Raw genomic sequence first — 14,675 nt, 5'->3', positions numbered from 1 at the left:
TTCAGGGCAGTATATGGACTACAACTCCCAGCAGACTCTGCGCGCAAAGTGCTGATCCCTCCGCTTCCAATTTGCCCAGCCCGCTGCGCCCACCGTTGCCCGCCAAGAGCCAAGTCCAGGTTTGTATTCAGGACCCGAGGTCCATCTTCTTATCATATTTCCGAAGAGGGACCGCTTGGAGCCCTGGAGGAGAAACGGACTTCTTTGAGGAGAAACGCGGAGGCAGACCATCGAAGAGACGCCGCTCTGCAGCTGCGATTTTCGCGCGCTTTGGCGCAGGGGGTTGTGGGTAGCGCGCTCAGAAGGGAGCCAAAAGAGGGGGTTTGTGATCGTGCCGCCCGCAGGGCCTGCGAAGATGTTGGAAGACGAGTCCCACGCCGAGGGGGCGGCGGTGGTCGCCGCGGCCGGGGAGGCGCTGCAGGCCTTGTGCCAGGAGCTGAACCTGGACGAGGGAAGCGCGGCCGAAGCCCTGGACGACTTCACCGCCATCCGGGGCAACTACAGCCTAGAGGTGAGCGGCGGCAGGTGGGCTGCCGGATCCCACCCGCGCCAGGCCCCACCCCGGCTCCGCCCCCACCCCCACCCTTCCCTCTGGGGCGGTGGGAGTTTCCCCACCCAGAAGGGTCGCCGCCCAGCCGGGCGCCGCCGAGTGCGAAATTGGAAGGAAGGGCGAGTATAGATCATTCCGTCCATTTTTCATTTGAGGCGGGAAAGTGAAGTTCGGAAAAGGAGCAGTTTGCCCAAGGTCACAAGTTCCTCAGAGAATCCCTCGACTCCAGACCAGACTTCCCTCCACCCCGCCAAACTCTACAAACTTCCGGGCACTGCCCTTACATCTATTAAAAATCAATACGATAGTGATAAAAGCTAAAATGAATTGTGTGCCAAGACATGACTGCCCAGCGCTTTAAATCTCACTTAGTTCTCGCTACAACCCCTTGAGCACCTTCTGTGACCCCCTTTCCGCGGGGGCGAAGCTGAGCCCCAAGAGCTTAAGGCACTTCGTTGCCTCAGGTCACACCCGGGGTTGGCGGTGGAGCCAGACTGCGGAGTCGGAGCCTTTTAGCCTGGCCACCCTTCCGCCTCCCGAGGGCGGGGTATGGGTTGCTCGCTCAGCAGTCAGATCAAAGGCGATGTCCATACAAGCCCTCTCTCAGCTCCAGGTCCCTCCTCTCCCAGACGGGGACACTTAGATTGTCCTGATGCGTTAGCACCGTGTCTCTGGCTGTCATTATAGATGATAGAAAATAGAATAAATGTAGGCTGTCATTATTCGGTTTTCCCCCAGCCATTCTTGCATTTAATCCTCACAACAGCCCAGTGAGCATGGCAAAGCAGTATTATACCTGCTTTCCAGGTAATACCAAGGCCCAGAGGATTGCCTTGCCCTGGATCATTCTAATTATTATAGGAACTCGGGTAAGCACAGGCTCTGTAGAGGCGGTAGAATTGTGGTGGAATGTGTTTCAATAATTAATTACTCCAGTGGCTTGGCATTCAAAGGTTCTCAGGACCCAAGGGGCCTGGACTCACCCATAGAGTGCTCCACTGACTCACTAGCCAGTGGAATCATTAATTGTGCTGCATTGAAAGGCATGGAGTTGGGAATTTGCAGTTGAGTGTAAGTGTCTGTATATAAGGGCAAAGCACCCAAGAGTGACTCTTGTATGTCTCCAGGGTAGGACTGGATAGACTGGGTAAAGGACATACCCAGTATGCATCTGTGGGAAGCATGCCTGGAAAGCTGAGGAAAGAATAAGAAAGTAAGGGATATTATGAATTATGGCCTCCCAATGAAAACAAACTGATATTTTAAAATATTTTTTATTGATTTCAGAGAGGAAGGGGGAGGGAGAGAGAATCATTGATCGGCTGCTTCCTACATGCCCCCCACTGGGGATCAAGCTTTCAACCCCAGTAACCAGGAATTGAATCTGGACCTCCTGGTTCATCAGTTGATGCTCAAACATGGAGGTACACCAGCCAGGCAACAAACTGATTTTTAAAAGCCTGAGAAAGCATTTCTGACATATCAGGTCCTCATTTGGTCATAGTGAATAAGCATTTACTGAGTGCCAAGTCTAGGCCATAGTCTAGGCCAGTGATGGCAAACCTATGACACGCGTGTCAGAGGTGACACGCAAACTCATTTTTTTGGTTGATTTTTCTTTGTTAAATGGCATTTAAATATATAAAATAAATATCAAAAATATAAGTCTTTGTTTTACTATGGTTGCAAATATCAAAAAATTTCTGTATGTGACACGGCACCAGAGTTAAGTTAGGGTTTTTCAAAATGCTGACACGCTGAGCTCAAAAGGTTCGCCATCACTGGTCTAGGCATTAAACTAGGCACCTCTTTCAGATTCTTGAATATGCCAAGTGTTCCCACTTACGTGCTTTCTCCATTCCATTCCCTCTACCGGAAAACTTTCCCCTCACCCCCTATCCCAGGGAAAATTGAAGAGCTAGATTTCCAATTAAGGCAGAGTTGATCAAGACAATCTTAAATGCTTGATTTAGAAAGCATAGATGTGTGAATTAAGATTTCCTTTCTTTTTATTAAGATTTTCTGATTTTTTTTTCTACCCAAAGTGTTTTATTTTCTTCTGTCTTTGTTTTTGGTGAAAGGCTCTTGAAGTAGGCATTTTCATATATCTGCTGCTTCCTAAGAACCCCTCTCCCCAGGCATACTTCTCTAATCTACCTACTCGTAACAAACTCCTACTTACATTTTCCTCTATCATTTCTTCTTATAGCATAGTAGAGGCCCGATGCATGAAATTCGTGCATGGAGGCAGAGGGAGGTCCCTCAGCTCTGCCTACGCCCACTCGCAGTCCAGGAGCCCTCGGAGGATGTCCTTAGGGCTGCCACAGAGGATGTCCTTAGCACTCCTGCATTGAGCGTCTGCCCCCTGGTGGTCAGTGCACGTCATAGCGATTGGTTGTTCCACAGTTCAGCTGATTTGCATATTAGCCTTTTATTATATAGGACTAGAGGCCTGGTGCATGAAATTCGTGCACGGGGGCGGGGGGCGACCCTCAGCCCAGCCTGCACCCTCTCCAGTCTGGGACCCCTTGGGGGATGTCCTTCTCACAATCTGGGACCACTGGCTCCTAACTGCTCGCTTGCCTGCCTGATAGCCCCTCACAGCCCCCCCTGCCAGCCTGGTCGCCCCATGCAGTCTGCTGTTTGGTCATTTGGTTGCCCCACACTGCCCCCCACTGCCGGCCTAGTTGCCCCATGCAGCCTGCTGTTCGGTCGTTTGGTCGTCCCTCACTAACCCCCCTGCCGGCCTGGTCCCCCCACGCAGCCTGCTGTTCGGTCATTACTGTGAGGATGTCCTGACCAATTTGCATATTACCCTTTTATTAGTATAGATATCTCACCAGTTACAGATAATAGTGTTTGTTCTTCTTAGCTCTAGACTTGGAGTTCCATGAGGTCAGAAACCATCTTTGTATTTCTAAAACCTAGCATCAAGGACTCAAAATAGATAATATAGGTGACTTTATTTTTTAAAGGAAAAAACTCAAAGCAATAATTCTGGTACTTAAATTTTTTTATCTTAATGGTGTTTTCATATAGTAGTCTGTATCCAAAGGCTCTATAACACTTTCTATTCCCACATAATTCATTAGTTAAGTCTTTAAAAAATATTCAACCTTAAGCTTACCTTCCTCTCTTTTTTTTTTTTACCTCCCTTTTTTAATGCCTTGAACAAATAAGACTTTTTACTACTTTAGGGTAGGAACACTGGATTTTAGCTTTATTTGTGGCCACTCATTTCTTCCCACCCCTTTTGGATTATTGCAAGAAATCTATCAGTCTTTTCATCCTTCTAGAGCAGAAGTGAGGAACTTTTTTTTTTTTTTTGCTAAAGGGCCATTTGGATATTTATAGCATCATCTGCAGGCCATACAAAATTATCAAGTTAAAAATTAGCCTGCTATATTTAGTCAAACTTTTAATTAACTCACCCCTCATGCCTTGGCAGGGCCAGACTAAATGATTTTGCGGGGCTTATACAGCCTGAGGCCAGACATTCCCCACCCCCTGTTCTCCAGTCTGGTCTTAAAGAAGATCTGCAAAGCAGTGAATAGCAACAGTAGTATGCCAATGGACATGGACAACAGGGGGATGAGAGCATGAGTGTGTTGGGGGGGAGGTTGGGGGTTAATGGAGGGGATGAGGACACATTTGTAATACCTTAACGAATAAAGAATTTTAAAAAAACAAACAAAAAAATACAGTAGTATGTTGTGCTTTGAAATTTGTGTCTACCTCTTAACTTGAATTTCACATAGAGATCATCAATGAAATCATGAAGTGATTCTAGTTTGAATATATGTCAAGTCTACCTCAGAGAATTGTGTTGAATTATCAAATGCCATCTTTTTTGTAGCGTTATAAATTGAGATATCTGCTAAAATAGAGAGCCATACTTACTATTTTAAAGATTGGGTAAATAATTCCCCCAATTTTTACCTTACAAAAATGACAGTCTCCTTTATGTTGTTCAAGATAGATGTTTTTATGTGTGATTCCCTTGTCATCTTTCTACTGTTCTTTCCTTTCTCTGCCAAACTAGATAAAAAATGGTGGAAAGGAATTTTGGCATCATCAAGGCCATGACCGGTGTTTTAAAATCGAGAAAGCTAGTGCTGAGAAATTTTAAGACAACTCTTTCAGTAATATTATATTTGAGTATAAGTGAGAGATCTAGCTTTGGATTAATACTGATTTAGCATGTTATGCAGGACTGAAAATAAGAAGTTTTACACCTACTATTGCAGCTAACTAAGCTTTGTGACCTTAGGCTAATAATTCCTTTCTCTGGCCTGTTATATACAGAATGAATATTAGACTAGATAATTCAAAGATCTCTTCTGGTTCTAGAGTTCAAGCATTTTAACATAATAAATTCATTTTGCTACTTGTCTTTTGCCTGCCAGGGAGAAGTTATACACTGGTTGGCATGTTCATTATATGTTGCATGCCGCAAAAGCATTATTCCCACAGTTGGAAAGGGTATCATGGAAGGAAATTGTGTTTCACTTACCAGAATACTACGTTCAGCTAAATTAAGGTAAAGCGCTTTGATTTTTCAAACCTTGTTTTATAAGTCCTAAATTGGATTTTAGCATTTAATTTCTCTTTATTTTAAAACATTTAATTTCATTCTTTTTTTTAAAAAGTCATTGTTTTGTAAGCTTGTTATCATATTGATATTCTTTCCCAGTTCTCCTTTGTATTTCAAATCTTTGGCTTGATTCTTGCGATCCTCTAGTTTGCTGTTGGAACTCTGCTTAATATTCTTTATTTCAGTCAGTGTATACTTAATTTCTAGTTGGTCCTTTTCATACCCTCGATGGTCTCACTAGATTTCTTGAGGATCTCACTACATTTATCGGCGGTCTCACCTGTCTTTTTGAGGGTCTTATTAAATTTGTCGGCGGTTTCTAGAAAGTTCTTGAAAAACCTTAAAAGTGTGGTTTTGAACTCTATATCCAATAGTTTGCTTTCCTCCATTTCTGTCATTTGTGTCCTGTTTCTTTGTCTCCGCATTTTGGCTGCTTCCCTGTGTTGATAGAGTGGCTTTCTGTGCTAGATGTCCTATAGGGCCCAGTGGCTCAGCCTCCCCAATTACCTGAGGTGGACACTCTTGGTCCACCCCCTTGTGAGCTTTGTGCACAGTCTTGTTGTAGTTAAGCCTTGATTGTTGTAGGTATTACTGGGAGGAATTGACCTCCAGGGCAATTGGCTGTGAGAATCAGCTGTGTCTGCAGTGGGAGAACTTCTGTGCTGGAGACATCCATCCAGGGCAAGACTTGCTTCAGTGGGGCTTTGGTGCTCACTGAGTCTGCCCTCTGAGTGTGTCCTTTATGGGTCTGAGGAGCTGCAATTTGGATGGTCCCACTCTGACCACCAGGGACACTGGCTCCTGGATCTCTAAGGAGGTGCTAATTTAGCCTCTGCCTGAGGCTATCCAGCAGGAGCCAGGTGTGAAGCAATGCAAGTTACCTGGGGCCTTTGGCCAGCTGCAATTTGTTAGGTAATTTTCAGATTGCAAAGGGCCAGGCCTTTCATATGCAAAAGCCTCCGTGGGTGGCTTGCAGCTTGGGCGGGGTAAGCAGCTATGGCTGCCCTCAGAGGCCCTGCTTCTCAGTGTCCTGGCAATCGCTGCAAGCACCTCTGAGAGAAAGCCGCCCTTGAGTTCCCACCGATGCCATTCAGTCCAGTTTCTCCCGTATGAGTCTGGGTCCCCAGAGACTCGCCTGGAACTGGAGTTCAGAGCTTGAGACTCCCTCCCGATTGAAAAAGACAACCGTGTCCTCAGCCACCAGCCCTCTCCGCATGCGCCTCCGTACCTCTGTACTTCCGCACCACACCTCCTCTGAGTCTCGGTATGCTTTTCTCTTTCCTTCTAGTTGTAGAATTTCCACTCAGCCAGCCTTCCTGTGGTTTTGGATGATGTCCGTTCTGTCTTTTAGTTGTATTCTTGAAGTGGTTGTGTGAGGCAGCAATCTCCGGTGTTTACCTATGCCGCCATCTTGGTTTTCCTTCCCAGTTCTCCTTCCACTGCCTTTCTTCCTCAAATTCTTACTTCAACTAAGGCCTATGTGCTAAATCTTTTTTTCCCTATAATTTTTTCATTAATTTTTAAAATTAATTTCAAGCGCAAAGAATACCCATGTACGCTTGATCCAGATTCACCTATTATTAATATTTGCTTTATTATTTGATCTTTTTCTCTTAAATAATATTTTTTCCTCAAGCATTTCAAATTAAGTTGTGTACATTATAGCCCTTTACACCTAAATACTTGAATATGTGTTTACTGAAATAACTATAATACAGTTAACTCCAGCAAAGTTAACATTGATACAATAATTTTATATAATCTGTCATCTCTATTCTAGTTTTATTAGTTAAGCCAATAATTTTTCTTTATAGCATTTTTTTTCTTTAGGTACAATCTCCAATCTAGAATCAAACATTACATTCACTTATATCTCTTTAATTTCCTTTAATCAGCCTTTGTCTTTTATGACTTGACATTATTCTTTGCATAATCCAAAGAATCATAAATCATGCCAAAGCCAGTTGTCTTGCCAACACCAAAGTGAGTTCTGAATCCAAACACAAAGATGACATCTGGTGTGGTCTTAAACATTTTGGCTAGTTTTTCCCGAATTTCTGCCTTGGGTACTATTGCCTTCCCAGGGTGAAGGACTTCGATGACCATTTGCTTCTGTTGAAGTAGTCTGTTGGTCATGAACTTTCCAGTCCAGATAGCCACTGTGTCATTCATGATGAAGGTTCATCTTCAAGCAGCCACAGAGGGAAAAAGAGTGGTTTTTTAAATGTAGGCTGATCATTTTAAAAAGTTTTAAATCTCACATTCTTTTTTTTTTTTAATTCTCACCTGAGGATATATTTTTTTAATTGATTTTAGAGAGAGAGAAAGGGAGAGAGAAAAAAACATCAATGTGAGAGAGAAACATGGATCAGTTACTTCCTGTATGTGCCCCGACTGGGGATCAAACCCACAGCCTAGGTATGTGCCCTGACCTGAAATTGAACCGACAGCCTTTCTGGATATGGGATGATGCTCCAACCAGCTGAGCCATCCAGCTGAGACAAGTGTCACATTCTTTTCTTTTCTTTTCTTTTCTTTTCTTTTCTTTTCTTTTCTTTTCTTTTCTTTTCTTTTCTTTTCTTTTTATTGATTTCAGAGAGGAATGGAGAGGGAGAAAGAGATAGAAACATCAATGATGAGAATCATTGCTTGGCTGCCTCCTGCACACCAGCCACCTGGGACCAAGCCCACAACCCAGGCATATGCTCTGACTGGAAATTGAACCATGACCTCTGGTTCATAGGTCAATGCTCAACCACTGAGTCACTCCAGCCAAACAAGCATCACATTCTTAATTGCTAAAAAGACAGTAGACCAACATAATCATGTTCATTTAGAAAAATGAAAAAGAATTGCAAGTGTTATTTGCATTGATTTGTAATACTTTGGGCTATTGTCCAAATTTCAACTTTAAATGGTTATGTAGATCTTTATAGTCATGGGAAAATACCCATCAAATATTGTTAATAAATAATACTGCAAAACACTATACAGTGGAACCTCAGTTCTCATACTTAATTTGTTCTGGAAGGCTGTTCAAGAAGCCATTTGTTCAAAAACTGAATCTTTTTTTTCCATTAGAAATAATGTAAATTGTAGTAATCTATTCCAGACCCCTAAATTATTCCCTGTTTTAACCTTTGTTAAAGGCAATACATGTCTAATGTACTGTTTAATCTATAAACAAACAATTCTTGCCCTGGCCAGTGTAGCTAGATGGTTAGACTTGCAGTGGTTCTCAACCTTCCTAATGCCGCGACCCTTTAATATAGTTTCTCATGTTGTGGTGACCCCCAACCATAAAATTATTTTATTTTATTTTATTTTTTAAATATATTTTATTGTTTTTTTACAGAGAGGAAGGGAGAGAGATAGGGAGTTAGAAACATCGATGAGAGAGAAACATCAATCAGCTGCCTCCTGCACATCTCCCACTGGGGATGTGCCTGCAACCCAGGTACATGCCCTTGACCGGAATCGAACCCGGGACCTTTCAGTCCACAGGCCGGCGCTCTATCCACTGAGCCAAACCTGTTTCGGCCATAAAATTATTTTTGTTGCTACTTCATAACTATAATTTTGCTACTGTTATGAATCGTAATGTAAATATCTGATATGCTATATGTGTTTTCCAATGGTCGCGACCCACAGGTTGAGAACCGCTGGGTTAGAGCATCAGCCTGCACACTGAAGGTACCTGGTTTGCAGGTTTGATCCCTGCCCTGTGGGGATTTGACCAATCCATGTGTCTCTTTCACGTTGATTTCTCTCTCTCTCTCTCTCTCTCTCTCTCTCTCTCTCTCTCTCCCTCTCTCTCCCCCTCCCCCCCTTCTTCCTCCCTCCTTTCTACTCTAAGAAAGTCAATGGAAAAGATATCCTTGGGTGAGGATTAACAAAACAAAACAAAAAAACCCAGCGTGGCTTAGTGGTTGAGCCTCAACCTATGAACCAGGAGATCACTGTTTGATTCCTGGTCAGGGCACATGCCAGGGTTGTCAGCTTCATCCCCAGTGCAAGAGGCAGCCAGTCAGTGATTCTGATCATTGATGTGTCTCTCTTTCTCTCCCTTTCCCTTCCTCTCTGAAAGCAATAAAAGTATATATTTTTAAAAAGTCAAGCACTCCACATCTTTTCTTAAAGTTATCAAACCACCTCTTACAAAGCCTTAAAACTAATCACTTTCAGCACTGGTTCCAGGGGTGCAGCATCTTTGCTTTTTCACATATCATTTCCTCCAAAATACTGTCACAGGCTAAGGGCTTTTCATTTATCCAAATCAACAACAGTTTTTCTACCTCTTCAATTGCCTGTGATCATTGTTTTGTGAGCACTTTCACACCCTTAGCAGCATCAGCACACCTGATGGTGTCTTTATGCTTTAAAATTGTGCTAATGGTCCGTTTCATTAGCAACAAAAGCAAAAAAAAAAAAAAAAAAAAAAGCAAAAATTCACAGCACAATTTCCTGAGAGGTTAATAACATGAGGTTTAGCATTCTCTTATTTGTGGCCTGAGAGAGGCTTTTTGCCATGCTGATGCATCAACGTGAAAGGGTCATCAGGTCAAGAATGAGTTTTGTTAGAAAACAGACATTTTTTCCATGAACTTTGTTGAGAACTGAATTGTTCGAGAACTGAGGTTTGACTATAAATATAGATGCACATGTGAAACTAGAAAATTCTTATTGAGTATTTATCTGTGTGCCAGGAACCACTTATGTTCTAAGGGTTTGCATGTCTTTAACCATTTAATCTTCACAGTTAATCCCATGAAATCTTAAACTGAGTCACCAAGAGGTTAAATTACTTCCAAGTCCATGCTATATTACACATGTATCTACACACAAATATTATATTAGTATGTCTCTGTTTTGAACTTTATTTATATTCAGCTTCAGTTTGCAAAAAAACTTAAAGCACCCTATCCGGTTTTGCTCAGTGGATAGAGCATCGGCCTGCGGACTGAAGAGACCCAGGTTCAGTTCTGGTCAAGGGCATGTACCTTGGTTGCCGGCACATCCCCAGTAGGAGGTGTGCAGGAAGCAGCTGATCAATGTTTTCTCTCATCGATGTTACTAACTCTCTACCCTCTCTCTTCCTCTCTGTAAAAAATCAATAAAATGTATTTTTTTAAAAAATAAAACTTAAAGCAACTTCCAACTTTAAAAAAGTTTCATGTAAAAGTTTATTTTCCTATTAAGTGTAGTATTAAAAAGTAGTATCTGTTGTGCAATTTAAATTTTTTAAATATATTTTTATTGATTTCAGAGAGGTAGGGAGAAGAAGACAGAGATAGAAACATCAGTGATGAGAAAGAATCATTGATCAGCTGCCTCCTGCATGCCCCCTATGGGGATCGAGCCCACAACCTGGGCATGTGCCCTGACTGGTAATCATACCCAGGATCCTTCAGTTCACAGGTCGTCGCTTTATCTACTGAGCCAAACCGACTAGGCTAACTTGTGATTTACTTTTTTTAACTTGTGATTTAAACCAAGATTATTTTCATTTATTATTTTGATATTGTAGTAGAACCAGAATGAAATTTAGTTCATGAAAAATTAATTTTTATACATTTTAATTGGAACATTGATGATGTTAATTTTTTACAATGTAATATTTTTTATCTTTTGAGTGCTATTAAAATTCAGTATTGTGCTGCTATTGGGATATATGAGCCATATTTTTTATCTCTGCTCTATAAATTTGTTTTTCTTGTTTGTGGGTGATGAAATACACATAACGAAATCTAACTTTTTAAAAGTTTTTTGTTTTTTTTTTTTAAGAGAGAGGAACATCGATGTGAGAGAGAAATCGATCAGTTGCTTCCCATAGGCGCCCCAACCAGGGATTGAACCTGCAACCTGGGTATGTGCTCTGATGGGGAATAGAACATGCCACTTTTTAAAAAATATATATTTTTATTGATTTCAGAGAGGAAGGAGGAAGGATAGATAGAAACATCAATGATGAGAGTATCATTGATTGACTGCCTCCTGCATGCTCCCCACTGGGGACCTAGCCCACGACCTGGGCATATGCAAACCCAGGACCCTCAGTCCGCAGGCCGACGCTCTATCCACTGAGCCAAACCAGCTAGGGCGAACATGCCACCTTTTGGTGTACAGGACAACACTCCAACCAACTGAGTCATAGTGGCCAGGGCATAATTCATCATTTTAACCACTTTTATTTTTCCTTTAAAAAACCACTCCATGGCCTTGCAACAGTGCCAGGCTTCAGTTTCATTTTTTTAATCCTTATCCAAGGATATGTTTATTGATTTTTAGAGAGAGGAAAGGAGAGAAGGAGAAACATTGATGTGAGAGAGAAATGTTGATCAGCCGCCTCCCTTATGTGCCCCAACTGGGGATCAAACCTGCAACCTAGCTAGGCATGTGCCCTGACCAGGAATCAAACCTGCAGTCTTCTGGTTTATGGGATGATACTCCAAACAACCGAGCAACCAGCCCTGGCAGGGCCCATTTTAACCACTTTAAGTGTAGAGTTCAGTGGCAATAAATGCATTTTTATTGTTGTGCAAACATCTCCAGAACTTTTTCACCTTCCCAAACTGAAACTTCATAACAATTAAACAATATCTTCTTTCCTCTCCTGCTAACCCTGGGTAACCTCCATTCTACTTCCTGTCTCTGTGAATTTGACTATTCTAAATATCTACACCAGGGGTCCTCAAACTACAGCCCACGGGCCACATGCAAATACAAATATTGTATTTGTTCCCGTTTTTTTTTACTTCAAAATAAGATATGTGCAGTGTGCATAGGAATTTGTTCATAGTTTTTTTTTAAACTATAGTCTGGCCCTCCAACAGTCTGAGGGACAGTGAACTGGTCCCCTGTTTAAAAAGTTTGAGGACCCCTGATCTACACTAATAAAAGACAAACATGCAAATTGACCATACCTTCACTATGCCTTAAGCCATGCCCACCAGCCAATCAGCAACTATAGGCAAATTAACCCAGCCAAGATGGCGGCCGTGGCCACGGAGCTGGAGCAAGCAGGAGGCTTGTGTTGCCCCTGGCGATGGAGGAAGCCAAGCTTCCCGCCCCGCCCTGGCCGGCTCTGAGCTCCCCTCAAGGCTACAAAGTTTCAATTATAGAAGGTAAATAAATCCCAGAATAAAAAAAAAAAAAAAAAAAAAAAAAAAGAGAGGCTGGGAGCTTCCTTTGCTGGGCGGCTTGGCCAGTCTGAAAAAGGCCCTCAGCCCCTCACCCAGACTGGCCAGGCACCCCAGTGGGGACCTCCCACCCTAAAGGGGGTGTGGCCAGCCTGCAAACAGCCATCAGCCCCTCACCCAGGCTGGCCAAACCTCCATGGGGTGAGGGTCCCCCCTGGGGGGAGGGCTTGACCAGCCTGCAAACAGCCATCAACCCTTCACCCAGGTTAGCCAGGCATCCCAATGGGAACCCCCACCCTGAAGGGGGTGTGACCAGCTGCAAACAGCCATCAGCCCCTCATCCAGGCTGGCCAGCCACCCCAGTGGGGACCCCCACCTTGAAGGGGGTGTGACTAGCCTGCAAACACCCATCAGCCCCTCACCCAGGCTGGCAAGGCACTTCAGCGGGACCCCCAACCTGATCTGGGACACCCTTCAGGGCAAACCAGCTGGCCCCCACCCGTGCACCAGGCCTCTATCCTATCTAATAATAGACAAACATGGTAATTGACCATACCTTCACTATGCCTCCCATTGGCTAATCAGCGAGATATTCAAATTAACCCAACCAAGATGGCGGCCGGCAGCCACACAGCTGAAGCGAGCAGGAGGCTTGCTTGCTCCAGTGATGGAGGAAGCCAAGGTTCCCCGCCTACCACGGCCCGGCTCTGAGCTCCAAAAGCAACAAAGTTTCAATTATAGAAGCTAAACAAACCCCAGATACCTGCTTTCAGCAGGCCGTGGCCTCAGAGCTGGAGCAAGCAGGAGCCCGGCTCTCAGCTCCAGTTACGGCAACAAAGTTTCAATTATAGAAGGTAAATAAATCCCAGAATAAAAAAAGAAAAGAAAAAAAGGAGAGGCTGGTAGCTTCAGTCGCCGGCCAGCCTGAAAACGGCCCTCAGTCCCTCACCCAGACTGGCCAGGCACCCAAGCGGGACCCCCACTCTGATCCGGGACACCCTTCAGGGCAAACCAGCCGGCCCCCACCCGTGCACCAGGCCTCTATCCTATATAGTAAAAGGATAATATGCAAACTGACCCTAACAGCAGAACAACTGGGAATGACTGGTCACTATGACACACACTGACCACCAGGGGGCAGATACTCAATGCAGGAGCTGTCCCCTGGTGGTCAGTGCACTCCCACAGGGGGAGCTCTGCTCAGCCACAAGCCAGGCTGATGGCTGGCAGTACAGCGGTGGTGGCGGGAGCCTCTCCCGCATCCTCAGCAGCACTAAGTATGTCCGACTACAGCTTAGGTCTGCTCCCTGCTGGTAAGTGGACATCCCCCGAGGGCTGCCGGGCTGCCAGAGGGATGTCTGACTGCCAGCTTGGGCCCGATCCCCCAGGGAGCAGGCCTAAGCCAGCAGGTGGACACCCTTCGAGGGGTCCCAGACTGCAAGAAGGCACAGGCCGGGCTGAGGGACCCCCCGAGTGCACAGATTTTTGTGCACCGGGCCTCTATTCTCATATAAATGAAATCAAACAGTATTTGCCCTTTTGTCACCAGCTTATTTCACTTGGCATAACACCTTTAAGGAAGGATACAGCATATGAATACTTAGCATAATGTCTTTAAGAAAATGACTGATTTAAAAGCTAGGGCTGACCTATATATATTTTTCTCTTTTTAAAAAATTAAATTTATTGCAATAATACTGGTTAATAACATAAATTTTAGGTGTAAAACTTTGTAATACGGTATCTGTATACTCTATTGTGTGCTCACCACCTCGAGCCTAGTCTCTTTGTCACCGTAATATCTGACCTTCTTTACCCTCTTTCTTCTCCCCCCACCTCCTTTCCCCTCTGGTAACCAGCATTCTGTTGTCTGTATCTATAACTTTGGTTTTTTTGTTTGTCTGTTGCTTTTTGTTTTATATCCCACATATGAGTTGAAACTATATATAGTTCTTGTCCTTTTCTGACTTATTTCACTTAGCATAATACACTCAAACTTATTTTTTCTAATGAACCTGGAATAGCTTATTCTAGAAAGTAAGGAAGTGCTCAAAAAAAAATGTTTGGGACATATCCAAGGGACATAGGAGCTAATTTGAAAATGTTTCCAGTAGTAGCCAAACCTGGGATAATTTGAGCATCAAAATGAATAGGGACAGTTATGAATTATAATTAACTGAATGAATTTTATACTGATGATAAATAGGGGAGAAGGGAAAGCTCCTTTTTATATTAGAATGCCAATTAATAAATGTAGAAGAAATTATAGAGTTGGGGCAGGGGGAATCACCATTTCACAAATTCATAGTAATGATTGGGGGAAAAATTTTCAATGGGTGCTAAAACTAGGGAATAGAAGTTTGATGAGAAGCAGAATATTTACATAATTCCA

General features: G+C 43.5%; 1 protein-coding gene across 2 annotated transcripts in view; it reads left to right on the top strand.

Annotated features, from left to right (window-relative positions):
• Positions 1 to 217: 217 nt before the first annotated feature.
• Positions 218 to 14,675, top strand: part of RBL1 (RB transcriptional corepressor like 1) — an 84,368-nt gene continuing 69,910 nt past the window's right edge. For both annotated transcript variants that reach the window (XM_070420280.1, XM_070420279.1), the window contains exons 1-2: positions 218 to 511; positions 4,957 to 5,090. In XM_070420280.1, the coding sequence (XP_070276381.1) occupies positions 356 to 511; positions 4,957 to 5,090 (290 nt within the window). In that variant the 5' untranslated portion in view covers positions 218 to 355. The remainder of the gene's footprint in view (positions 512 to 4,956; positions 5,091 to 14,675) is intronic.

The sequence above is a fragment of the Myotis yumanensis genome, unplaced genomic scaffold, assembly GCF_028538775.1.
Source record: "Myotis yumanensis isolate MYYU_CA2020_CCGP unplaced genomic scaffold, mMyoYum1.0.hap1 SCAF_7, whole genome shotgun sequence".
NCBI classification, from domain to species: domain Eukaryota; kingdom Metazoa; phylum Chordata; class Mammalia; order Chiroptera; family Vespertilionidae; genus Myotis; species Myotis yumanensis.
This window is presented reverse-complemented; position numbering and strand designations above follow the sequence as displayed.